The sequence below is a fragment of the Micrasema longulum genome, unplaced genomic scaffold (assembly GCF_059751315.1).
Source record: "Micrasema longulum isolate JH-2025_06_02 unplaced genomic scaffold, ASM5975131v1 h1tg000421l, whole genome shotgun sequence".
Taxonomy (NCBI): Eukaryota; Metazoa; Arthropoda; class Insecta; order Trichoptera; family Brachycentridae; genus Micrasema; species Micrasema longulum.
This window is the reverse complement of record NW_028277621.1, coordinates 57,882-83,739: the sequence shown is the minus strand read 5'-3', so window position 1 is coordinate 83,739 and position 25,858 is coordinate 57,882. Positions and strand designations below refer to the sequence as shown.

The following is a 25,858-nucleotide window of genomic DNA, read 5'->3' as shown; positions in this document are numbered from 1 at the left end:
GTTAATTTAAGAGAGTCTAAAATTTTGTTATAATTTAATTGATTAGTAGAAAAACCCATCTTAAAATTAATATATCTAAGAAATTTATTCTGAATTATCTCAATAGAATCTGAGAAAGTGATTTGATAAGGTGACCATATTGGAGAATTATAATCTAGTTGGCTTCTAACTAGAGATGTGTAAAGATATTTTAATGTGTTTATATTATTAAAATCTTTTCCGGTTCTAAGTACAAATCCTAATAATTTTACAGCTTTGTTAGATATTTTAATAATGTTCTCTTTAAATAATAATTGTTTAATAATTCTGTTGACATATGACCTCAGTTCTTTCGTCTGCTCGTCTTAGTGCCGCTCCGCTCGGTGCTGCGTCAATTTTTGGCATTATTCATTTTTAGAAGGAAACGAAGCAGACGATGACGGTCACGTGACAGTAAACCATATTATTGCAAATATGTATAATAATTGTCATTGTTTTTTTTTAAAGTTTATTTAGAAAAAAAAAATATTAACGTTTCCTATTACGTAAATGAAAAAACAGTTTTTCTGTACATTTATTATTTATTTATTTATTGACGGACTTTACAGTCCATTCCAACAATGGTAAACACATTTTCTTATAATAAATACAGGTACAAATGCAATAAAATACAACTAAATAAAACAAAAGCTAGGACAAACAAAAATACTACCTCAAGACAAAATCTGGTCTTGCTTAGTGATTTTTAAATCTATAAAAACTTACATAAAAAAAGTCTAGATCTAGTCTCGAGTTTACAATGCGACACAATCGGGACATTGGTGTATGCAAACCATAGTTTATGCTGTGTTGATCGAGGAACAGCACATTATTATTCAGAAACCGGCGGGTCGGAACATTAGATGCCACTTGTTCCGGTAACGATGGTACATCAATTAAGCCATTCAGTAAATTAAACATAAATATGGAGTCAATGTTTTATTAACTTTTTTAATTACTATAAAAAAAAAAATCCATATTATCTTTTGCAAAATATTTAATTTTTTCTTTCTTATTTTATACGAAAATATTATAACTGTCCATTATTTATTATAGGAGCAAAAATTTATAAACATTTTTTGTTTACCCACGAACAGGCCATGCCTTTGTGGGATTTTTAAGTTTACTATTTTTCTATTGACATGTATTTCATTGATATGTAATTATGCTTTATTTTTTTAATACTCTGATTTATTAGTATGTTTATTGTGAAAAAACAAAAACAAATAAATAAAAAAAATTAAAAATGTCATATACGTAATGGGGAGTGACGTCTTACAATAATGTGTTTATTTTATTTTTACTTAGTAAGTATTTTCAGTATGTAAATAACGAATATACTGTGCCTTAAATCTGTGCTACACAAAAAAATAAATTTTATTATATTAATTTTTCAAAGTTTCAATTGAAGTTATTAATTATTATGGATTATAGGTAATAATTATTTTTAAATTCATTTCAACAGAGAGGGAAAAAGTTTTTGAGAAGAAATTTGGAAGTCTAGGCATTTACAGGGCTTATGACCTGTCATTGGCTGGTTTAAGTGGCCACTTTACACACTGTGTAACATTCACCATTCTGCCCATGTTTGAACATCCACATTTCCTCAACTCTTCCATCTGTTGACTTTTGTGAAGTGAAAGAGCTGAAACCTTTATCACGTGGGTGAGATTCATCCGGCTGAACCAAATCACCTACTAGGCAACGCCTGGAAACAATTTTCCAATTTTTATACTTCTTCTTTTACCAGGTAGTAATTCAACAATGTTTGATTATGTCCAAATGCTTGCAGACTGGCTGGATTTCCTCCCTAGGGAGTTGTTCATATTTAAATTCATTTCAACAGAGAGGGAAAAAGTTTTTGAGAAGAAATTTGGAAGTCTAGGCATTTACAGGGCTTATGACCTGTCATTGGCTGGTTTAAGTGGCCACTTTACACACTGTGTAACATTCACCATTCTGCCCATGTTTGAACATCCACATTTCCTCAACTCTTCCATCTGTTGACTTTTGTGAAGTGAAAATCCAGCCAGTCTGCAAGCATTTGGACATAATCAAACATTGTTGAATAATTATTTTAATTAAAAATAAGTATTTATTTCGCATCCTGTTGTCAGCAGGCGAAATGTAAAGATGATGTAGTTTTTACATAAAACCATTGAAAAAGAAGCCGTGTATATACTTTATTACGTTTTTGTATGTATGTACATGCAGGTACTAATTACGAAAATAAAAATATCTTACCTATCAAACAAACATAGTTTGCCACTGGTATGTGCGCAGTAAACATGCGCGATGTTTCGTTTGACCGACTCAGATAGTAAATGCGTTAAGATAATGAATGGGTCATCTACATTCTAAATATTTATCATAATTACAATAATAAATATAATCGAAGCTATTGCCAGTGATTATGCAATGCCCTTAATACAAGATGGAGATTTGACTACTCGTATCATCCCGGGATTTATTTACTATATTTTATTTGATACATACTTAGATAGATACAATATTAAAATAGAACTATTGATAGACTTAAGGATCATTATAAACAATTTTTCTATGGGTGAACAAATGAATTGATATAATGCTATTTTAATGAGTTTAAGTATTTTATTTTATTTTTGGTGTCTCATACTTCGTGAGTGTGGTTTTGTAAATAATGATTTCTGAAAAACAAAGGGTAAAAAGTCATTATTAAAATTATATTACAATGGGTAAAGTAATGGATTTACCATTACGGTAAAGTACATCCATTACTTTACCCATTGTAATATAATTTTACTAATGACTTTTTACCCTTTGTTTTTCAGAAATCATTATTTACAAAACCACACTCACGAAGGATGAGACACCAAAAATAAAATAAAATACTTAAACTCATTAAAATAGCATTATATCAATTCATTAGTTAACCCATAGAAAATTTGTTGATAATGATCCTTAAGATAAAAATAACTTTATTTAATTTACTTACATATAACTTTGAATTATGTATCCTTACCTCTGTTCTGTATAAATACATTTAACTCTTTAATAAAGATACCAGTCTCGAAGATGTCGCGAAAGCGATGAAACCGGTCACTGGATATTCCAAATTTGTGGATTAAAGTATCACTCGTGTTTTATTTATATAATAAATAAAAAAAATTCTTACTTATAAATTTAAAAAAAAATGTAATGTAACCCGCAGACAAGCTTCGGCTTTGCGGGAACAAAAATACAATTATGTATGTTACTTATTTGTTAAAATGAATAAAACTTAAAAAAAAATTAAAAAAAACAAAGTAAATCAAGTGTTTCTTTCGTTAAGAAAGAAAGTAAAGTGTAAGTGAACTAAATAATCAAGTAAGCATATTATCTACGACAAAAGGGAGAAATAAATTATATGAAACACGTGTTTGCCAATACTTAAATGCGAATAAGGTTCATTGAGTATTATAGCTAATAAAAACAAGTATAAGGTAATATAAATTAAACAAGTAATAGAAAATGGAAATACAAAATCATAAAATATGTAATATAAACCTTTAAACTAGATCCTAAAACAGAATTCAAATTAAAAAGAAAAATAGATCTATAAAAATTAAAAGAACTACTAGTATTACCATTAGGTTATTTCTCCGTAAGAGTAGGCAGAGATAATGGACCGCCACACAGGGGATGCTATTGCATTACATTAGTTGTTTCAATATTTATTTTTAAATCATTTTATCGGGTCAGATTTGAAAATAGAACAATATAGACGTCGCGCTCTGATTCGCGGAAGGCAAAAACACCTTGGCCAATGAGAATCTTCTACTTTTTACCCATAATCGTATGGCTGATTGACTTGTAGAGTTATTTTATCCCAACGTAAGGTCACTCTAGAAGAATATTAGCAGTCGAGGACAGCGACAATTAATTATTTAAGGTTGTCGTTATAAAACAGAAAATTAATGTATTTCCCAATAAATTAAATAATATCGTCATGATTGTGGAGTAAACAATAAACTTATACGTGCAGTATCATCTCTCTATGAGCAGAGTTCAGCGTGTGTAAGAGTTAATGGGGGATTCACATCTTGGTTTGCGATCTCAAAATATGTCTTCCTGCAAAAAGCACTACTTGCTTACTTTAGAAGATCGCCGTCTACTATTAGACACGGGAGTGCTTCATGACATACTCAGTGGACGCCTTGATAGTCCGGCTCTTATGTCGGAGTTATCATTAAATGTCCCCGGCTACCGCATTCGTCACACGTCGAGTTCTCTATTTCATGTGCCAGCAGTTCGTACGAACTATGCCCAGAACTCTCCATTTGTACGTTTTGCTCGTAAATATAATTTGAACTTCCCCTTATTGATCCATTTGATTGCAAAAAAATAACATTTAAAATGCGCGTCTTAAAACATACTTTTTGTCTTATACTTAGTTTCAATAATTAAGTCTTATTTTATCTTATTTTATTTTATTTTATTTTATCTCTAATTCTTAATATTTTATATGTATTTATATTTTCGACACTTGACACTTGTGCAATAGTTACACACATGTCCATCCTCATTCCAATATAATAACACCCACTCACTCACCCTCTCACTCACACAAACACACTAGTATGTATTGTACGTGTATTTAATGTATTTCTTTGGATATCTGTCATTGGTTTTATTCTCTGTAGATTTTATTTGTTATATTTTTGTTACATGTATTACTGTTGATATCCCCAATAATTAAAAATAAAAGGTGTGAAACAGGGGCGTGTAATGTCACCATGGTTGTTTAATCTATACATGGACAACTGTATGCAAGATATACAATGTATGGGTATTGGAGCAAAATTTGATAATTTTTCAGTAAGCTGCTTGTTGTATGCTGATGATGCAGCTCTGTTAGCAAGCAGCAAGGATGATTTGCAGCAAATAGTCTCTAGAATGTATGATGTATGCCTGGATAGCGAATTGGCGATGGACGAAAGTAAGTCAAAAGTGATGAAAAGCGACGCCAGTTTCACAGTTGGCCGTCTTACCAACTGCGCCACGGCGCCTGTCTTAACATATAACAAAAGAGATGAAGAACATTTTAGAAAAGGTAATATAGAAGTCTACTAGAAACCATGTCTGTAACACAAAAAATTAGCCAGAAATAAAAATGCGCGCAACGATCCATGGAAAGACAGATGCTCGGTGTATGTCTAAGAGACAGAGTTAGAAATGAAGAAATAAGGCGCCGAACCGGAGTCGTGGATATCTGTGAAATGGCAGTGGGCAGGACACTCGGCGAGACTAAATGATGGCAGGTGGACACCCAGAATAATAAAGTGGAGACCATGGGCAAACAAAAGAAGTGTTGGAAGGCCACAGAAAAGATGGGTCGACGACATTGCCTCTATTGCCGGTAAAACGTGGATGATGAAAGCGGGTGATAGGAAGAAATGGAGACGTTTGGAAGAGGCCGCCATCCGCCACCCAGCAGTGGAGAGAACAAGGCTGAAGAACAAGAAGAATATAGAAGTCCAGGCATCTACAGGGCTTATGACCTGTCATTGGCTAATTTAAATGGCTGCCTAGATGCCTAGACTTCTATATTACCTTGTTCTTCATCTCTGTTGTAATATGCTTATATTAACAGCTCCCCAGGAGTTGAATCCAGTCCTTGTCTACAAAAATTTGGACAAACTCAAATTATTGTTGATAAATCCACCTGGTCCATGAAGAAGTACAGGCGTCGTCTAGTATGTAGGTGAAATACTTCAATTATACGAATCTCACCCGCATAAATAAAGGTTTCAGCTCTTTAACTACACAAACATCAACAGATAAAAGAATTAGAGGAATATAGATGTTCAAATATGGGCAGAATGGTGAAAGTTAAACAGTGTGTAAAGTGGCCACTTAAACCGGCCAATGACAGGTCATAAGCCCTGTAGATGCCTAGACTTTTATATTATCTTCTCTGAAGTGTTCTTCATCTCTGTTGTAATATGTTAATGTCAACAGCTCCCCGGGGAGTTGAATCCAGTCTGTGTCTGCAAAAAAAATTACAAACTCAAAATATTGTCAAATATGTTTTTAGCAAAATTGAAAACTAAATTCGGTCATTCGACGACATTTTTTGCTCATAGGATTCTTACTCTTCAATGCACTTTTTAGCTTCTCCTTGTAATCTACCTTCAATATTTATTTATTTATTTATTTATCAAAGAAATCATACCGTCTTTATATATATGCCAGGTACAAAAAAACAATTAAAAAAAGTAAGACCAATTATAGATTTCACATTAATTTATTATGATTGCTGGAGGAAAGGGAAAAAATCATTACATTATAAAAATATTAAATAAAAAGTACATAAAAGGGAGAAGACATTGTATAGCTCCGACTCTACTTTCCCCCTCTCTCTCGTCTTCCATGAACATTTATATTTCTTAGTGAAAATTCACAACTAACAAAAAATAATTAGATGCAGGTAGTAGATGTACACATGAATAAATAAAAATTAAGAGGTGAATTTAATAGTTAAAATAAAATAAAAGTTAAAAAGTTGCTGCATGTAATGTACATGTTTGTGTATGTTTTATATGTGCGTTCATGTGTGTGCGTGGATGGCTCGGAGTGTACATTCGGTATTTTTATTTATTTTAATTTATTACCTCCATGGAAAACGCAAATGTCAACAATTATTCTTTTCTCACTCAAAATTCTTATTTATTTTTTTGTCACATTTAATCTTTTTAATTTATGAAAACTTTGTTGGTCTTTTTATGTTAAAAAATTGTTGTTTTTAATACTTATTTTGTATGACTGTATGTTTTCTGAATAAAAAAAAAATAAAAAAAATAAAAGTAAAAGTTTAAATTAAAATTAAAAGTTTAAATTAAAAGTTGAAATTAAAAAATCATCATTCCCTTTCCGCACCTCGTGGTGCATAGGGCACTGCTTTAGTACACCAAATATGTAAATGTTATCAACTATCCGATAACCGTTTTCAAGATAACTTTTTGTGGTGCAATGAAATTGGTGCTAAGAGATTAATCATACGCTCGTAATTTGCTTAATCGTGTTATATAGTCTACCACAGATCAGAAAGTGAATCGTCTCAAGCCACATGTTTAATTAATTATTGAAAAGTGAAATTATTCTGATATAAATTAATATATGATTTTCTTGTTTACTCGGCTCCAGGGCCGGTTTCAACATAGACGCATTTTATACAGTTTTTAATTTATTTATTTTTTACTGACGTGAATGCTATTGTCCTTAAAATATAGCTTGATTTACCTTTCCCTTTCTGTCCTAAATACACCCGCGTGTTACGGTGCTGTGTAGTCACTACACATTAAAAAAAGCATGTTTTCAAAAGATGGAAGAGGAGAAAAAGATGTTGAAAAGAGAGTTAATTCAGGCAACAACATAAACGGCGCACCAAGCACAGTAATTGCTACTTAAAATATGTCAATTAAAGCTAAACTGGCAGTGCACAACGAAGTTTTAGTCCCAACACTTATGCATGGAAGTGAAACATAGAACTGGCAGAGGAAGGATGAAAGCCGAGTGAATGCGGTCTAAATGCGATCTTTCAAAAGAACGTGTGGGAAATCAAAGTATGACAGGGTTACGAATGATGAAATCAGGCGAAAGTGTAAATCTGAGTCAGGTATATTTAATACGATTAAGAAAGGGACATGGTTTGGGCATGTGGAACGAATAGATGACGAAAGAATGGTAAAACATGTATACATGGCGAGAATGAACGGTAACGTGAAACGAGGACGACCAAGGAAGACGTGGCATGATCAGATAAACCAAAATCTGAAGTCTGGCCATGTCAAAATTCGGCAGAACCGAAGGGCATGTATGACAAGATGTATGAATGTGGAAGAAGCTAAAAATGTGTGGCAGGATAGACAAGTGTAGCGGTAAAAAAAATATATAAAAATATACCGTCTTGGTAATTGTCAAAAGTAAGCGAGCATTTTTTGCTTGGATAAGATTTATTAAAGCTTAACCTTTCCCTCACTGTCATAAAAACAGCCGCGCGTTGCGGTGCTGTGTAGTCACAACACATGAAAAAATAAGAGATATAAAAAGGGAAAAATGGAATATTTATAGGGAATAGCTTTAATTAACCATAATTCAATTCAAAGATGATAATATTTCAAATCTAACTGCTGAAAACATGAAAAAACCATTGCGTATCGCTAACGACTCGGGCGAAACGTGCACCCGCACCAACTTCCCAAGAGCTACTAAGTAGCTATATAGTACTGGACTACTTGACTGTTTCTTCATACGCAACACTGCGAAACATTGGTATACTGTGAGTATAATTTATCCCCGATATCCGATAAAATGCTTTTTTTAAATATATTTTTTAAAAAAAACACTTTGTTTTATGTACCACTTATATTTTTTTATAATTTGACAACCAACTTGTTTCGGAAAAAACTTAAAACCCACTTGTTCTCTAAATCATTTGAATAAATCCGTAGCATGTGACAACAAAATAAATTATTTTAATTAAATTACAAATTTAAAAGAATCACTATGTAAAGCGCCCTTGAGGTATTTTGTTACGAAAATGGCGCTGTATAAGTTATCCATTATAAAAATGACCAGTTTCGGTGCAGAAGATTTTTATACATTAACAATTATTCAAATAAAATTTTAAAAGATTTACCGGATGACATAAAACCAGCATTTTACACAACCAATATTATAGGAAGTATACTAAAAAACACTAAACAAAGAACTGATAAATTAGATCGATCAGGCATTTACATTAACAAGTTGATGTGCCATGACTGCAACTCATTTTATATAGGGAAAACATCACGTACTTTTAAATCTAGAGTTAAAGAACATAATATGAAGACCTGTAATAAAATAGGGCTTAAATACCAAAAAATCAAAAATGAAGTTGAGTATGAGGAAATGTTCTATATGCCTACGCCAATAACACAAATTAGAACTTATGTACCAGAAAAAAATATTTTATATCAATCTAAAGTCATGTATATGGGATGGAGCCTAAGTACAATACCCATTAACGCATATAAGGGCCTACGTGATTCATCGCAGCGCTAAGCTTTTCATACTAAATGGCTGGACGCGAGACTTGTGATCCGGATACGCCTTTTACAACAAAGCAGAAAAGAAGTGGTTTTAATAAGTTAAGTGAAAATAAAAAGTTAAAAACCCAAGGAAAACAATATTGTTCTACTAAAAATGTGATTGTACCAGCAATAAGTCCTCCGAATACTTCGGTAAGTCGATTTGTTTTTAAAAATCTGTTTTGACAAGTTTCAACTAGCGTTCAGAATCTAGGGATGTGCAAACGATGTCTGAGGTGCACAGGGGTCAAAGCACGTAGCCTGGGAGGAGAAATCGAGTGAACACGATCACCTAATAGTGAGTGATATTTTCTGCCATTTTTTAAATGAAGAATCGGCCGTCAAAATGTTTATGTTTGTATGGGGAATTCGAAATAATTGTCGGCGAATTTCGTTTTCGAATTGCACGGCGTCTGATATTTCAATTATTTTAGTATGGAAAAATATCGGCTTAAAATACAATCTTTGAGTGAATAGCTAAAGTTTTAAGAATAGCGGTGTATTTTACGTTCATTCGCATGATACTTTGCCTTATTTATTCTGAGATTTTAAAAGGATTTTTCTATATTTATAGCTAAGTGCTAAATTGACCCCGTTATACCAAATTTTACAAATTTTATTCAAACGTTTTAACTAAAATTCATGTATAATTTAATATGTATTTCATATATAATTTAGAAGATTAATAGCTTTATAGCTTAATTTACAAGAAACATTGGGCATTTTCCTAATTACTCCTGCGAAATTATCAGATAGGTGGGTGGATATTTATTTTTTGGCAAGAAAGTGATAAAAATACGGCTTTTCGAAATGTCAAAAGTGAAATACATATTCACCCAGATAAATAATTTGTAGTATTGCTTGAATGTTAACCTTAGAAAGTGGCATTTAGGGTTATTTTTGACAGTCCTCCGTAAAGTTGACTTTTTTTTACAGTTCACTTGCAAGTGCCAGAATGACTGTAAAAGTCTTCTTTATGATCAAAAACTGCAGTTGCATAAATAATTTTACGAAACTGGTGACTGGTTGAAGCAAAGTGTATATTTAATGGGATTATTCCATATTTCAAACATTAAAAGACGGAGAAATGGGAAATACGAAAACCCATCAGAAAGCAAAAGGCTGTGTACTGTTTATTACACTGTCCCTAATGACAATGGTCAAGTAGTCAATGTCTGTCGTGCCACTTTTATTGATATATTTGGAGTAAGTATTAAGATAATTCGAGTGCTACTAATAGAGAAAAAAAAGCGGAGAGACTATCCTCACCGAAAAAGGGGTAATAAGAAAAAAATATCGAAAATTCGATCTTGAAGACGAAAACCAAGTCATCGGGCATGTTAAATTGTTTCCACGACAAGAAAGCCAATATTCACGAGCTAAGACAAGTAATAAACTAATTAAATTTAAAAAGAAATAAATTAATTGGCTATATAAAAACCTATGAACTACGCCAATTAGATTACCAAAGCCGGATCACGGACGAAAAACAAAAAGATTTACTCAACATGATCGAGTATATGCCTTCTGAAGAACACAAAAATTTCTATAAAAATCTTTTCCAGTAGAGAGTTCTGATAGATATCTTTTTCCATTGATTAATTATTATTATTTTTAATTTACATACCTACATTATAAATGATGTATTTTTTTGTTCAAAATTATTAGTTTTACGCATCCTTGAATTAAAAATCAGACATTTTAATGGATGTTGGTGATAGGCCCTATTTTATGTTTTTACGCTTGGCACTTAGGCCTGACTAATGAAATAGCAGTTGGTCTTTAGGCCTTCTCAATTACTTTGTTATTTTATACCCTTTTAAAATAATATTTTAGTATATTATTTTCACTAAACTTATTTCTTACACATTTGTACACATTTTTAAGAATTAAAAAATATATGTTGAATACCAAAAAAACTGAGTATATCTTTAAACCCTTGTAACTTTTTTTCACTTTTCTGGTGCTTAGGCCCAATTTTATTACAGGTCTTCATATATGAAATGTCTTGAAAACAATAATATTTCCGAGTTTGCTGACCATATCCTAACGAATAGTCACTCATTCAACTTTGAAGATGGCATCGAAATTCTGCATACAAACAAAAAAGGATATGCACTTGATTATTTTGAAATATTGGAGATTAGAAAGGCTGTAAATAAAAATTTAAATATTATTAATAATCAAATAAATCTTAGTAACAGCCCCATTTTAAAAATGTTCCCTCTTCCTAAATCCACACACAAACGCCCTTCCTTCTCTACCCCCGTAGCCACGCCCACTCTACCTTCACTGTGAAAAATTTATATATGTTCACACGACTTGGAATTCTTTGATATAGATCTTCTGGCTTTTCGTAGATCTCTTCGTGACTAAACAGTGTGGGATGAAGTTGGATTGGCATGGTTTATCTCGAAGCCTTATATCTTTCGTTTTTATGAATATATTCTATACCATTATTGTTTTGCTCTTGTTTGTCTTTGCTACATGTTTTATGTTATTTTTATTCAGTTTCTTGTATTTATGTTTCTTCATGTAACTGTTGTCATTGGCTTAGGCTGTATATACAGGATGTTCTTTAAACCCTGTCACATCCGAAACCACGATGATCAGTATGAGCAAGAAGACATATTGGCGCATTTAAACGATTTTTTTCTTTTTAAATATCAAAAAAAGCAAATGGTGGCTTACTTCTGCAGGGGTGAAACGAGGAGGACGATTGCGCCGCGCTCCCCTCTCCTCTGCAGAAGTAAGCAACCATTTGTTTTTTTAATATTTTAGTTTAAAAAAAATTCTTTGTTGTAAATTATTTTGTTTTAATATGCTAATATGTCTTCTTGCCCATACTGATCATCGTGGTTTCGGATGTTACAGGGTTTAAAGAACACCCTGTAGATAATTAACAAAATGTTCAGACAGTGATAAACTTCAAACTTAGGTTAAGGGCCAAAAGTAGAATGGAATATTTTTTCAATAATTTTTGTTTTTTAAAAAAAATTGACTACCCTGGCAACATTAACAAAATGTCCATTTTGTTTTCTTTGACAATCTGACAGATAGAAAAAAATTCAATTTTTAAGAATTGCATTTGGCATAATGCACGTGCAGGCAAACACAATAAGGTGATTAATCTCTTTTTTTTTGCTGAATTTTCACCTAAGATTAGCCCCTGACTAAATTTTTAATCAATACAAAATAATATAATAAATGTCAATCCACCCTATTTTTACCATGACGTGTGGATTTGGACGGTACGTGTTAATCGAGCCTACATTTTTAATGAACACACACTTGTACCCTTCGGAAACGTACACATGTACAACTAAAACAAGCACATTAAGTACAGTGGCTTGCCATATTATCAGACTTAACGTGGAAAAACCGAGAATTCTCCATGCAATTGATTTCTTGTGGTTTATTTTTCAATGTTTATAGGCTTTTTTTATATTTGGAGCTTGGATAAATAAAATCCATAGTTTTTTTTACTAAAATAAAAGTATTTAATACACAAAAAATAATAGTAATTAAAATTAAATGATATTTTTAATTACAATATTTGAAAAGTATTTGGCCACTTGAACCCATCCTATGACAGGTCATAAGCTCTGTAAACGCTCGAATATCCATAATCTTGAAACAAAAAATTCTACCCATCTCTGTAGTGATATAAATAATACAATATTTGAGTTTGTCCAAATGTTCATAGACAAAAGACTGGATTTCCCCCCCTCGGGGGTCATTAAGATTATCAAATTACAACAGGGATGGAAAATACCTTAAATAAGGGAAAATGGAAGTCAAGGCATTTACAGGGCTTATGACCTGTCATTGGCTGGTTTAAGTGGCCACTTTACACACTGTGTATGTTTGAACATCCATATTTCTTCAATTCTTCCATCTGTCGATTTTAGTGAAGTTAAAGAGATAAAACCTTTATTGTTGTTAAGAGATTTATCTGACTGAATTATTTCACATACTAGGTAACGCCTGAAAACAATGTTTCAATTTTTAAACTTCTTCTTGGACCAGTTGGTTTCATTACAATATTTGAGTTTGTCCAAATGTTCATAGACAAAAGACTGGATTTTAACATAGGCAAAATGGTGAATGTTACACAGTGTGTAAAGTGGCCACTTAAACCAGCCAATGACAGGTCATAAGCCCTGTAAATGCCTTGACTTCCATATTCCCTTATTTAAGGTATTTTCCATCCCTGTTGTAATTTGTTGATATTTTTAATATTTTGTGTTATGATTTTTTACTGCATTTACGGCTTGTATTCGTCGCGGCACGTTCAAAATACAGCTTTTTACCGTGTTTTGAAGATCTTCGTTGTGGTTCCAAACGGATAATAATCTTTCCATTAATTGTTGCTTGCTATTTATTTCATTTTTAGACGTTTCTCTTTTGAAAAGCTCCCAAACATCTCTATGGGATTCATATCCGGAAAATTTCCAGGCCAATCCAAAACATTGATTTTTTGTCGAGTAAAAATTTCGCGATGGACGTGGCCGTATGGCATGGTTCTCCTTCATTCATAAAAATGTAAATTTTGCCATTAGGGAACCATTGTTACAACTGTGGAAACAGTCTATCTTGGAGAATTTTCCGGTATTGGTCTTGCCTCGTTGTTCCTTTGACTTTTTGAAGTCTTCCAGTGCCCTGGTAGTTAATAACGGACCATTCATGATATATGAAGATGTTCCACTGTTGGCACAATACAGTCCGTATGAAATAGTTCACCTGCTCTTCTCCTGACAAAACTAGATTTATCGGACATTATTTAAAAACCGATTCATCCGAAAAGCAAACGTAAAGCAACAAAGAAATGTTATAAAACCTGATTAAACAAATAAAATATTTGAAATTTAAAATTGTAAATTAAAACTACCATTTTCCAGTCATCTATCATCATTTTAAATATTTTTTTACCCATTCCAGGCGTTTCTTGACCGCTGTGGGAGTTAACTTGGGTTTGCGTGCAGGACGACGAGAAGTCAACCCGATTTCTTTAGGGCGTCTCTGAACTGTGCGTTGTGAAATCTCAATTCGCTGTTCCTTTACTTATTTGGTCAATAAATTAACAGCGTGTTTTCTATTTTGCTATATCTCTGCTTCTTCTATCAGTTCATGGTGTCGTAATCCGTTTTCTGCCACAAGCTCTTTTACGGACAGGTTTCAAAGGTACGCCCAAATCCATTTTAGCTTCACTTTCTTAACCGTACTTCGAGAAGTTTAAAGAATCTCTGCTATTGATACTGAGACATCTCAGTTTTATTTAATAATCCACAAATTTCCCCCAATTTTCTCGGAGAAATATCAGCAGTCCTTCCTCCCATGGCTAAAAAAATATTATAAAATGTGAGGTTATGCAATAACTTAGTAAAAATATATTACTTTCGCTCATTGTTGTGCTAAAACTACATTCTAGTGTGTATATTTATGTGTACATACCTTTTGAATTAAAAAAATCTTATATCAGTCATCAAAAAGTCTTAAAAATGGAATATTCCGACGAATAATTGTTTGTTAAAAATCACACTACACAACCCTGATCGCCAATAAATGTCATAAATAGTCACATTCACACTAGTCGGTGATTTTTCACAAAAATGGCGCTATATAAATTATCCAAATATATACAAATATATATGATAAAAAATAGAGACAAGCAGTGATTTTATTTATAAATATGTGTTCATCGGTGTTGCCAGAGTAAAAAAAATATTGTTCTACCGCATTTGTACGCACTAATAATTTGGCTAGCCACTGTATGTGTGCGTGGCCTCAACTTAAAAGAATTTACCTATACCTACTCCAAAACTTAAATACCATATACAACTTTCTAAAACAAGACAAGGACAATCAAGACTAATGAACCAGGGACTGAAATTATATAATAAACTACCAGACAAAACTAAACAAAAGACTCAGACAAACTTTTCAAAAGACGTAAAAAATATTATCTTGAACAACAGAGTATAAATTAAAAATGTATATATTATTTTATGTAATATGAATGTAATAATCCGTAAGGGTTTATAAATAAATTTTCAAATAAAAAAAAAAAAAGATGGGGGGTCGGCAGTGTATCTTCGTTATCACTCGGGAGGGTTTATCTTCAACTATACCGCCACGGTCAAGGTATGACGCCCTCAGCTTCCCATTGTAATCGCGGCCCAGGCCTGTTTCCTAGACCCGGTCCTGGTGACATGGTCTCCAACACAGTTGTATGGCGTGATGAACGGAATTTTAAGCATTCTGGGCTAGACGGAGCGTGTAATTCGCTTTTACTGTTTATTCTTACATTACTCCACGTTTAATAAAAGATCCGAGATTTAATCAAATAACTTGGATCTCAAGCTCCGAAAGCGACTGCGCGCATCGATAGTTGAATTATTATTTTTTTTTTTTAATTTTTTTTTTTGTTTTTTTACAATAAACATAATAATAAAACAGATTAATAAAAAAAAGCATTATTACATATCAATGAAATACATATTAATAGAACAATGGTAAACAAAAAAATCCCACAAAGGCATGTCCTGTTCGTGGGTATACAAGAAAATGGTAATGAATTTTAGCTCCTATAATAAATAATGGACAGTTATAAATTTTTAGCTTGTATACGTAATTTTAATACGTTTTTGATAAAAAAATTAACCTGTATTGGGTGTGCGCATATTTTGTTAATTAAAAACGATAATTTTATTTTGTACTAGTTCAGTTTGTATATACGAGTATACATACATGTAATTTTTAAACTTTTTATATTTTTTAAATTTTCTTTCCCAGATTGCATAATGTATACATCATTTTGAATTTATTTCCTTGCCTAGTGTTATGTTTATTTTGTTATTTTTAAGTATTTTTCATACCCTTTTTAATTTGTAGTATATCATATTTTTAATTTTTCTGCTTTTGTAAATAATATTATTGGATATACTCACCCTTGGGATAAAACCCAGAATTGTGTGTGTATAAATATGTAAATATATATACACATACCAAAAATAATATTGTGTAAACAAGATCTGGTCAAAAAATTAAGTAAAAATAAAATTGCAGAGTCATCTGCAGGCGATTACTAGTAATTAATTTAACTCGGATAGAGTCTTAGCTACATAAATAAAGTAATTTGCTTTAATACTTAACCTCAATATCAAATACATAGATGGCGCTCCAAACGCGCTAGCGAAAGCTTTCCTTGTTTCATGACATATATACAAAAACCAAAAATGTCACCGATATGGATATTCGCTAATAAGCGGAATGGGGAATGTTGTAGTATCTACATAAAAGTGGCCACTTGAACCCAACCTATGACAGGTCATAAGCCCTGTAAACGCTCGAATATCCATAATCTTGAAACAAAAATTCTACCCATCTCTGTAGTGATATAAATAAAATAATATTATAGTTTAAAATATAAAAACGTCTTTAAATAAATTTGTTATCTGTTTGTCCCTAAATGAGTTTTTTTTTTAAAAACTCCTTGGGAATATTGTATATAATTATGTATAATATGTTTTCAATTTAATTTAAAAAAAATATATTTTTGTATAACATAAGAAAGAAATCACACGAATCTATCTCTTTTCCATGTACCTACAGTTCGCACCAACTATGCACAGAACTCTCCTCTGATTCGCTTGACGCGTAATTATAATTTATTTTTCAATAACATAGACATATTTAACTGCAGTAAACTCACTTTTAAAACCAAAATTAAAAAACTATTATTTGAAAAAAATTATGTTCCTTTATAAAAAAATATATATTTTTACATTATAAATTTTAGTTGTTTCTATTCACTCATATCAAACACACACTTACCCTGTCCCTAAACCTACCCTCACACCCATATACAATCACACACATATTCACATACCTACCAAAACCACACTCCACTTTTTTACACACAAAAAAAAACTCGCACACATGCACTTCTATGAATTATACCTAACTGAATTGGATTTTTATAATTGTATTTATGTGGAAAACTGATTTGGCTTTATTTTATGTTTTTTTTATAATGTTGTGTATATTTTTTTGTATTGCTTTTGTTTTTCTGAATAAACAAAAATTAAAATTAAATTAAAAAATAAAATATTCTGTAAAATTCATTTAGTAGCGTTCATACGAAGAATATACAATATTATATGAAAGTAGGTTGAATGCTGTCGAAATGCGATCCCTCGGGCGAATGTGTGGTAAAACGATGTATGATAGGTGCACAAATGTCGAGATCCGTGAAGTGTGTAAGGCTGAGACATGCATTATTGACAGAATCAAGAAAGGGTGCTGCGTTCGTTTGGACATGTAGAGCGAATGGACAGCGAAAGAACGACTAAAAGGATCTACGATGCAAATGTTGATGGATGCAGAAAACGAGGAAGACCGAGAAAGACATGGCACGATCAAGTCCATCAAATACTTGAAGATGGACATGTCAAAAGTAGGAATAATCGGCGTGCGTGCATGAGAAGATGTATGAATGTAGAGGAAGCGAGGTCTGTATGCCAAGATAGAGTGTTATGGCGTTCTATGGTCTCTGCCTACCCCTACGGAGAAACGGCATGATGGTTTGTTGTTGTTGTTGTTGTTGAAATGGATAGTGGAGGTGGGTTGCGCACGGATCGAAGCCAAATAGGTAAAATGTGTGCACTGTTTATGATTTTTTTAAATTGGTCCGTATAAATTGGTTATGTTTTTTATAAATATTTTTGTTTATTATGCTAATTATAATTAGGTTAATTGGATTAATTACGTTTTTTTATTGCTATTATTATGTTACTTTGTTAAATAGCTAATTTTGGGCATGTTTCACATTTTGTAAAATGTTTCCCTCGGCACGGGACACCCCAGTGAGGGAACATTATTCTGTATAAAAAAAAGAATACAAACAATGTGAAAGTATAAATAAATAAATAACTGAGCATTTTGAAATATTGAACAATATTTTTTTCCGTCTTCCTCATTCGGATACGTTTATTATATCCACCTGGAGAGTACGAAAATCATCCAAAGTTTTAACCCTCAAAAATAGCTTCATTGTCCTCGTGTCCGGTATCAAATATCTACCCCAGTAGCTTAATCACAAATAACAATCGACGTTATTTGATTTCATTCCAAATAATACGCGACAGCGTCAAAATATTCACGTACCTGGATCACGCACGACAAGGTATGGTCTAAGGTCTCTGCTATACCTTGCTTGTAGCGAGTACAACAGGCTACCGGAGTCCTATAGAACGTCAATAAATAACTGTATTCATTTAAAAAATTACTTCTTGAGGAGGTACGTGGAGGGTGAAATTTAGTTTTAAGTTCTTTTTTCCCTTAAATATTTCTTTCTTGCAATATGTAAATATAACAATTTTATTTTTAATTTTTATTATGGATCGTTTAAAGGATGGCAAGCGGATGTATGATTTGTATCATATATTTGCTTGCTATCTTATTTCAGTTTTTATGTACATATTATTACTTGTTACTTTATTACTATTTGTTGCTATATTATTGTTGTTAACATACCTATGTGTAAATATTTTTCTGTCCCAAAATGAGTTTGTTGTAACTCCTGGGAGTACAAATTTTTTTTTTTGTATGATTTAATAAATAAATAAATAAATAAAAAATAATCTACAAAAAACTACAAACTTAATTTTTGCATTTTTCCGTCTTCGTTTTTTATTTCCGTTTCTTTAACCGCGTTGTCTCCCCCTTCCAGTCCGCTCCGACTTCGTGGGCGGCATCGACAACGAGGCGCTCGACTTCATGGAGGCGCAGCTCGAGGACTTCATCAACAGCGAGAGCGGCGGCGGGGGCGGCGGCGCCGGCGGCGGCGTGGGGCCCGCGGACGGCTACTTCTCCGCCAGCCTGGCCCAGCCCGACCAGCACCACCAGCAGAGGGGGTAAGGAAGACACTTTTGTAACTAAATATAAAAGAAAACACAGTCCATTACCAGTACTTGGTGTAGCAGTCAGCGCGTTTGCCTATCACGCAAGAGGTCTCGGGTGCGATTGCCGACATGGTTGACATGAAATATTTATTTAGAATTGTGTTTTTCAATTACAGGCTTTGCCAGCATAAATAATTTTAGATTTTGTCAAGCGCAGGCTGTTTGGGAAGAGCTACTATAGAGTCGAAGAAAATTTGCAGAACAAGACAGCTTGGAATTAGATTCGTGTTAATTTTTTTTTTTTTAACTTTACAACACGCCCAAGGGGCATTTACAAAAAAATATACACGTAAATACATTTAAAAAAAAAAAACAACTTTTTTTTTTTTATATACAAGGTGTTCTTTAAACCCTATCACATCCGAAACCACGATGATCAGTATGGGCAAGAAGACATAATGGCATATTGGTTGGTTTAAGTGAGTTAACTTCCATATTCCCCTATCAACAATGTTTTTCCTCTCGGTTGAAATAAATTTAAATATGAATAACTCCCCAGGGAGGAAATCCAGCCAGTCTGCAAGCATTTGGACCTACTCCAACATAGTTGAAAAATGATTTGTTTTATATATTATATGTTTTGAAACAAATTTAAATACATATAATTTTTGATTGAATTTACCATGACCTGATGAAAACTGCGTAGTCCAGTGATCGTAGTCTGTTGACAAATAAAAGCAATTGAAATAACCACCGAACTTGCGCGTTGTGATACCGTTTTTCTTTATTCCCAGCCACAATCTGCCCGACAGCCCCCCGGACTCGGGGTCGGAGCACCCGTACAGCCCGCCCGACACGCAGAGCTCCCAGTCCGCCACGAGCATCGACCTCTCGGGCCAGCAGCTCCACCACATGATGGCGGTCAGCCCGGCGCAGGCGCAGCGGCCGCCGCACCTGCCCGCGTCGCCCGCGCGCGCGGGCGCGCTGCTGGGCCAGGGCGCGCAGATATACACGGAGCTCAAGCCGACGCAGATGCCCCACGCCCTGCTGCACGACTCGCTCATCGGCGACCCCTACCTCGAGTCCGCGAGCCTCCTGGACAGGAACATCCTGATCTACGACGCCATGGTGCAGAGCCGCCAGGACTTGGGGCAGATCCGGGTGGAGCTGGGGCAGCAGCTCGACGGCGCGGCCATGGTCTCTCCCGGCATGGGCCACCAGCTCGTCGGGAACAACCAGATGGGCCTCGCGAGCCCTTCCGAGTGCATCGGCCAAGTTTACACGAGCTTGCAGACAGTCCCTACGACTAAGAAAAGGAAGCTGTCGCAGGAAATGGTGCCTAATGTCAAATGTGAACCGGGTAATTTAATTAAAAATATTTTTTTAGCATAGAATTAAGAATAGTCCAGAAACCGCATACGCGCATCAAACAGAAAGCGACTAAACTACTCTTAAAGGAGTAGTTTTACGTTTTGACCCATTAGTTTCTTTGTAGTGTTTCGTCGCTCAGTATGCAACTCCCAATTTGAATTCAACTATGCTGTGTTGTGTCGTTTTAAACTGTAGAAATACTGCTGGGATCCTAAAGAAACAGGATAGGATCACATTTAATGTGTAAGTAGCAATGTATCACTTAAAAATTTAATTATTTTTCCATCTGTCAGATTGTCAAAGAAAATAAAATGGACATTTTGTAAGTGCTGCCAGTTTAGTACTTTGCTCATCTAATGAGAGAACTAATGAAAATTGGACCTTTCGGATTAAACAACGCCGTGGTGGGCATTTGACTCATTTTTGAACGTGGAAAAAAACGGACAATTTATGTTAACACCCAATACTTACCACGAAATTCGAAGTGGGTCGGTAGTGTATCTTCGTAATCGCCCGGGATAATTTATCTTGAACTGTACCGTCATAGCGAAGGTAGGCTTCCTACAAACATTTTGCCGAGGCCTCCTAGTTCGCCCCGAAGCGTGTCAATACTTCTTCTTTGCAAAATTGTCTCACATCCAGCACCCCCCGCTCACCCGATGCTCTCTTCTCCGCAGTGACTGCCAGCGAGGAGATGGCGCCCCGGAGCCACCAGCCCGCCCCCCACGTGCTGGTCACCCTGGGCGGGGCCCTGCCCTCGGCGGAGTCCCCGTCCTCGGACCCGGCCTACCAGTGCATCAGGTTCCAGCCGTTCCAGCAGCCCGCCTGGCACACGCTCTGCGACCAGTCGTTCGAGAGGCTGTGAGTACGCATTACTGGCAAAACAAAATGTTTATTTCTTTATATATGGAATTTATGCCATTTACATAACACGTAAAAGAGTGTAACACCAGAACTTGGTTATTACGAGGAAGACGGGACCGACTGAATTTGCTCGTTATCGCCACAAACTAAGGTCAACATTTGACCGAATCGTTATGTATTAGGGCGTGGCCAATGCAATGCACCGTTTTAAGTTGACGTACAAATATTAATTTGATTGTCGTGTTTCCAAGTGTAGTCGGAAAGGTTTGCTCATGTTGTAGATCGTATACTCGATCACTAAAATCAACAAACTCGCTTCGGAGATACATCTGAACTGAACGCACGCCTTGCCCACACAAGCCCAAATTCAGACCCCTCTTCGCTCGCAGCAAACCATTTCCGGTAGTCGACGAAACGGGCTATCCAGTCATGCTATCCTGTGTTCTGGTGATAAAAGGACTCTTTAAATACTTATTCTCTATGGTATCTCTAAAAGACACTCTGTTTCAGCCCCCCTCCTCACTACCGCGTGGACGCGGACAAGGGATTTAACTTCTCGAACTCGGACGAGGCGTTCGTCTGCCAGAAGAAGAACCATTTCCAGGTGACCTGCCACGCCCAGCTGCGCGGCGACGCCCAGTTCGTCAAGACGCAGGACGGCTTCAAGAAGATCACTAGCTTCCATCTTCACTTCTACGGAGTCAAGGTATGAACATGCAATATCAAACGCTTTGCTGTGGAAAATCATCCATATTAGTGATTACGTACAGCTTACCATTATATCCCACTATAGATAATAATATTTTACAGTATTTAAATACAGAAAAACCTCGTTTTTATGTTCCTTCATTTTACGTTTACCCGCTTTTTACACGGAAATATGTAGGTCACATTTTTTTCCAAACATTCTCATTAAAATATTCCCCCATTTAACGTTTTTTATAACCCCGGTTTTACGTTGAAATTTTTTCAAAACTCATTCGATCTGTCAAAAGACAACGAGCCGCGCGCCGCCGCGTGAATGGAGAATAAAATCGAGGTAATAAAAAAAAGTGTAAATTATTGCCTCAAACTGTATTCAAAGTAGGTGCAGTGTAATTGAACATTTTGTTTAAGTGTCTAATTTTGACATTTTACTAGATTGTGACATGCAGTTGACGCATGTTTAGTAAGAATAAAATCTTCGCATCAATAAATTAGGATGCAGAAAGTTAAAAAATGTGGCAATTGAAATATTATTTGAAGTTATAATCCATAGAATTAAGAATAGTCCAGAAAACGCATATGCACATTAAACAGATTGGTGACTAAACTACTCATAAATGAGTAGGTTTACGTTTTGACCCATTAGTTTCTTTGTAGACGTCGCTCAGTACGCAACTCCTGATTTGAATTCAACTATGCCGTGTTGTGTCCTTTTGAAAGTGTAGAAATACTGCTAGGATCTTACGGAACAGGACGGGATCACATTTCATGTGTAATTAGCAAATTAATGTGTAAGTAGCAAATACATTACTCAAAAATTGAATTCTTTTTTCATCTGTCAGATTGTCAAAGTAAACAAAATTGACATTTTGCTAGTGTTGCCAGGGTAGTTAAATTTTTACGCTATTTTCCTCATCTAATGAGAGAACTAATAAAAATTGGACCTCGGATTAAACAACTCTGTGGTGGATAGTTGACCGAAATTATCTTCTAAACATCAAATATTATTTAACATGATGTAAAAATATCAGTTTTATGTAAATTAAAATTTGTTTTATATTTTATGTTTAAAGTTCATTAATTCAATTACTCTTATTTAATGACCCTTTACTTATCTACTCTGTTGTGTCAATCAATATTTCCGCGTGCACAATAAAATTTTAGAGAAATTAACAAATAGCTTTTTTTTAACCTTACATTTGTGTTATGATTATTTATTTTCCCATCGTGCAACATTACGCGGCGACATCACGAATGCGCGCGGCGAAAGTAGAGCATAGTGGGGGGATTCTTGGACACAGTCCGATGTATTCAAATATGATTCTACGGTCCTTTTGGTTATAAACATAGTGTGAAAAGATGTCGAGAACTTGATGCCTTGTAAAGTAGGCAAGCGTGGTTAAGGCTCTCAGGAGGCATCCGCAGTACATGGCCGAGCCAACCGTATCGCCTCCGCTTGATGACAGTTGTCACCGGAGTTTGCTGTGTCCTATCTCTTATTACTTCATGCGACACAAAGTCAAATCACCGCACACCCAATATTCTTCTGAGACACCTATTCTCAAAACTCAGAATTTCGCTGCTTTGGGCTCTAGTGAGGTGCCGCGGTTCGCATCCGTGGAAGAGAATAGGTGTCATGCAGTGTTCTAAACGCCACATTTGGTTTTCACCGAGTAAATATCCGATCTCCAGACAGCCTTCATACTATTGAATGTGGCGCCTGCTATTCCCAGCCGCACTCCCAGTTCTTTTTGAAAGCTGCCATTTTCTGTAACATATACTCCCAGGTATTTGAAACTCTCGACCCTTTCGATGATTTGGTTCCATAGAGTCAGGGGATTTTGGGCATCGAGCCATGAAGCGTTACACAGTACGTGGGTTTTTGCAATATTGATTTTTAAACCCATGCATGCGGAGTACCTATTTAGGCTACCTACAGTGGCCTGAAGACCCGTGACTGAATCGTCAATTATAACCGCATCATCGGCATACTCTAGGTCGCAGAGTTTTTGGGAGGAGGAGATGGATATTCCTCGATGTAATGGAATTGACTTCCTAAGGATGAAGTCCATGAGGATTATAAAAAGGAACGGTGCAAGGACACAACCTTGACGAACTCCGGTGGTAATTTATAATAATATATACAGTAAAACTCCTGTTTTAAGTTTTTTAAGGGAGCAACAAAAAAAGTGTAAAACCGAGGAAAACGCTAAAGTGAGGAAATGAAGTATGAAAAAAATGAAATTACATAATGCTTGGTAATATCTTCTCCATCGATGAGCGAGCCATAGCATTTTTTCTCCCGATATCAGCATCAGTTCTCTCCCGTTTACTATTTTTGAGCCCAGAAAAATATTTGAATTCATGTTTTTTTGTCAACAGGTCGAAGCTCCAAATCAAACGATCAAAGTAGAACAGAGCCAGTCCGACAGATCGAAAAAGCCTTTTCATCCTGTGTTGTAAGTTTTACATTATATTGTTTACTTTGTACGCTTTTTGTATCTGTATGTTATATGAAATTTATTTTTTATTTATTTTTTTATTTTTGCACCACAACAGGCCAGGAGGCCCAATTACAGTGGTGAATTACATCACAGAACACCCAGGCTTGAGAAAAATCACATTTTTATTTTTTTTGTGTTCTCACCGGAATCGAACCCGGAACCTTTCGTGTGTGAGTCAAGCGTCTAGACCACTACACCACGGAGGCCGCCTATGATTGAAGACCTCATTCTAAACAAATCAAATGTCAAAATTTTCGTCTCTCATAACCCATCTCTCCCCCTTTCTTTCCTTTCTTTTCACCTTCGTTCTCCATTTCCCATTGTCTCTTATCCTCATTTTTTCTTTCCTGCTTTTTCTCGTTGTCTTGTACTCTCCATCCCAATCGATTTATCGCACTCCCTCTTACACTCGTTGCTATCCTCCCCTCTCCCTCTCCCTAGACCACTTACTCCATTTCCACCAACTCTTATCCTCATTTTACATTTCCCACTTTTTCTTGTTGTCTCTTGCGATCCTACTCTCGTCCCAATCACTTTCTCGCACTCTTCAGAGACATTCTCACACTCCCTCTCTATCCCCATTTCCCTTGTCTATCTCATTTCACCTTTCCCCCTCCCGCCGCCGACGACTTCTACTGATGCCTCGAGTGGCTTCCTGCCCAGGGTGGAGCTGCAGAGCGGCCAGGTGACCAAGGTGACCGTCGGCCGCCTGCACTTCTCGGAGACCACCTGCAACAACATGCGCAAGAAGGGCAAGCCCAATCCGGACCAGCGCCACTTCCAGCTCGTGGTGGGGCTGCATGCGCACACCCAGGACCAGCACTATCCTGTGGCCAGCCAGGCTAGTGAGAGGATCATAGTGAGGGTAAGTATCCTGTCTGGTATTTAGTGGAGTGTGTCTGCTTTTGCCCACCCTGTCTGTTATTTAGTGGAATATGTCGCTGCTTAAATTCAAAAGGACAACAAATTGAAATTTGACTTTTCAGTAGAGCCAATCAAAGTGTACATTTAGAGTTTTTTCTTTTTTTTCATAATCTTGCTTTTTTATGTTTATGTTTTTTAAAGCTGTATCTATCTAAGTATGGATTTTTGTGCTAACTATCATCCAGAAATGTAAAACATTACATGCCTGGGGGCTATTCTGAACACAAAAGTGCGCGTAGAAAACGCATTTTTAACATGCATATTTGTACTAAATACACGCTAACAGAGCGATCGCTTTGTGCGCAATTCCGTTCAGAACACCAGCCCTGGTCACAACTGACAAGATGGCGGTTTTGCTCTGAAGTTAGCCACCAAAACGCAAAATGCCAAAAGGGCTGTTCTGCCATTTGGGTCATTTACAATGGAAAATCCATGGAAGTCTTTTTCCTGTAGAAAAATATGACTAATTTAA

General features: G+C 35.1%; 1 protein-coding gene across 2 annotated transcripts in view; it reads left to right on the top strand.

The window, feature by feature from the left end:
• The window catches only part of LOC148281672 (uncharacterized), a 105,800-nt gene that overhangs the window by 58,892 nt on the left and 21,050 nt on the right, over positions 1-25,858 (top strand). Inside the window, exons 2-7 of one of the 2 annotated variants that reach the window (XM_088226328.1) lie at positions 18,847-19,030; positions 19,813-20,378; positions 21,067-21,250; positions 21,764-21,959; positions 24,341-24,417; positions 25,126-25,327. In XM_088226328.1, the coding sequence (XP_088082454.1) occupies positions 18,847-19,030; positions 19,813-20,378; positions 21,067-21,250; positions 21,764-21,959; positions 24,341-24,417; positions 25,126-25,327 (1,409 nt within the window). Of the gene's footprint in view, positions 1-18,846; positions 19,031-19,812; positions 20,379-21,066; positions 21,251-21,763; positions 21,960-24,340; positions 24,418-25,110; positions 25,328-25,858 lie in introns of both variants that reach the window. The other variant, XM_088226327.1, reaches the window with a different exon arrangement.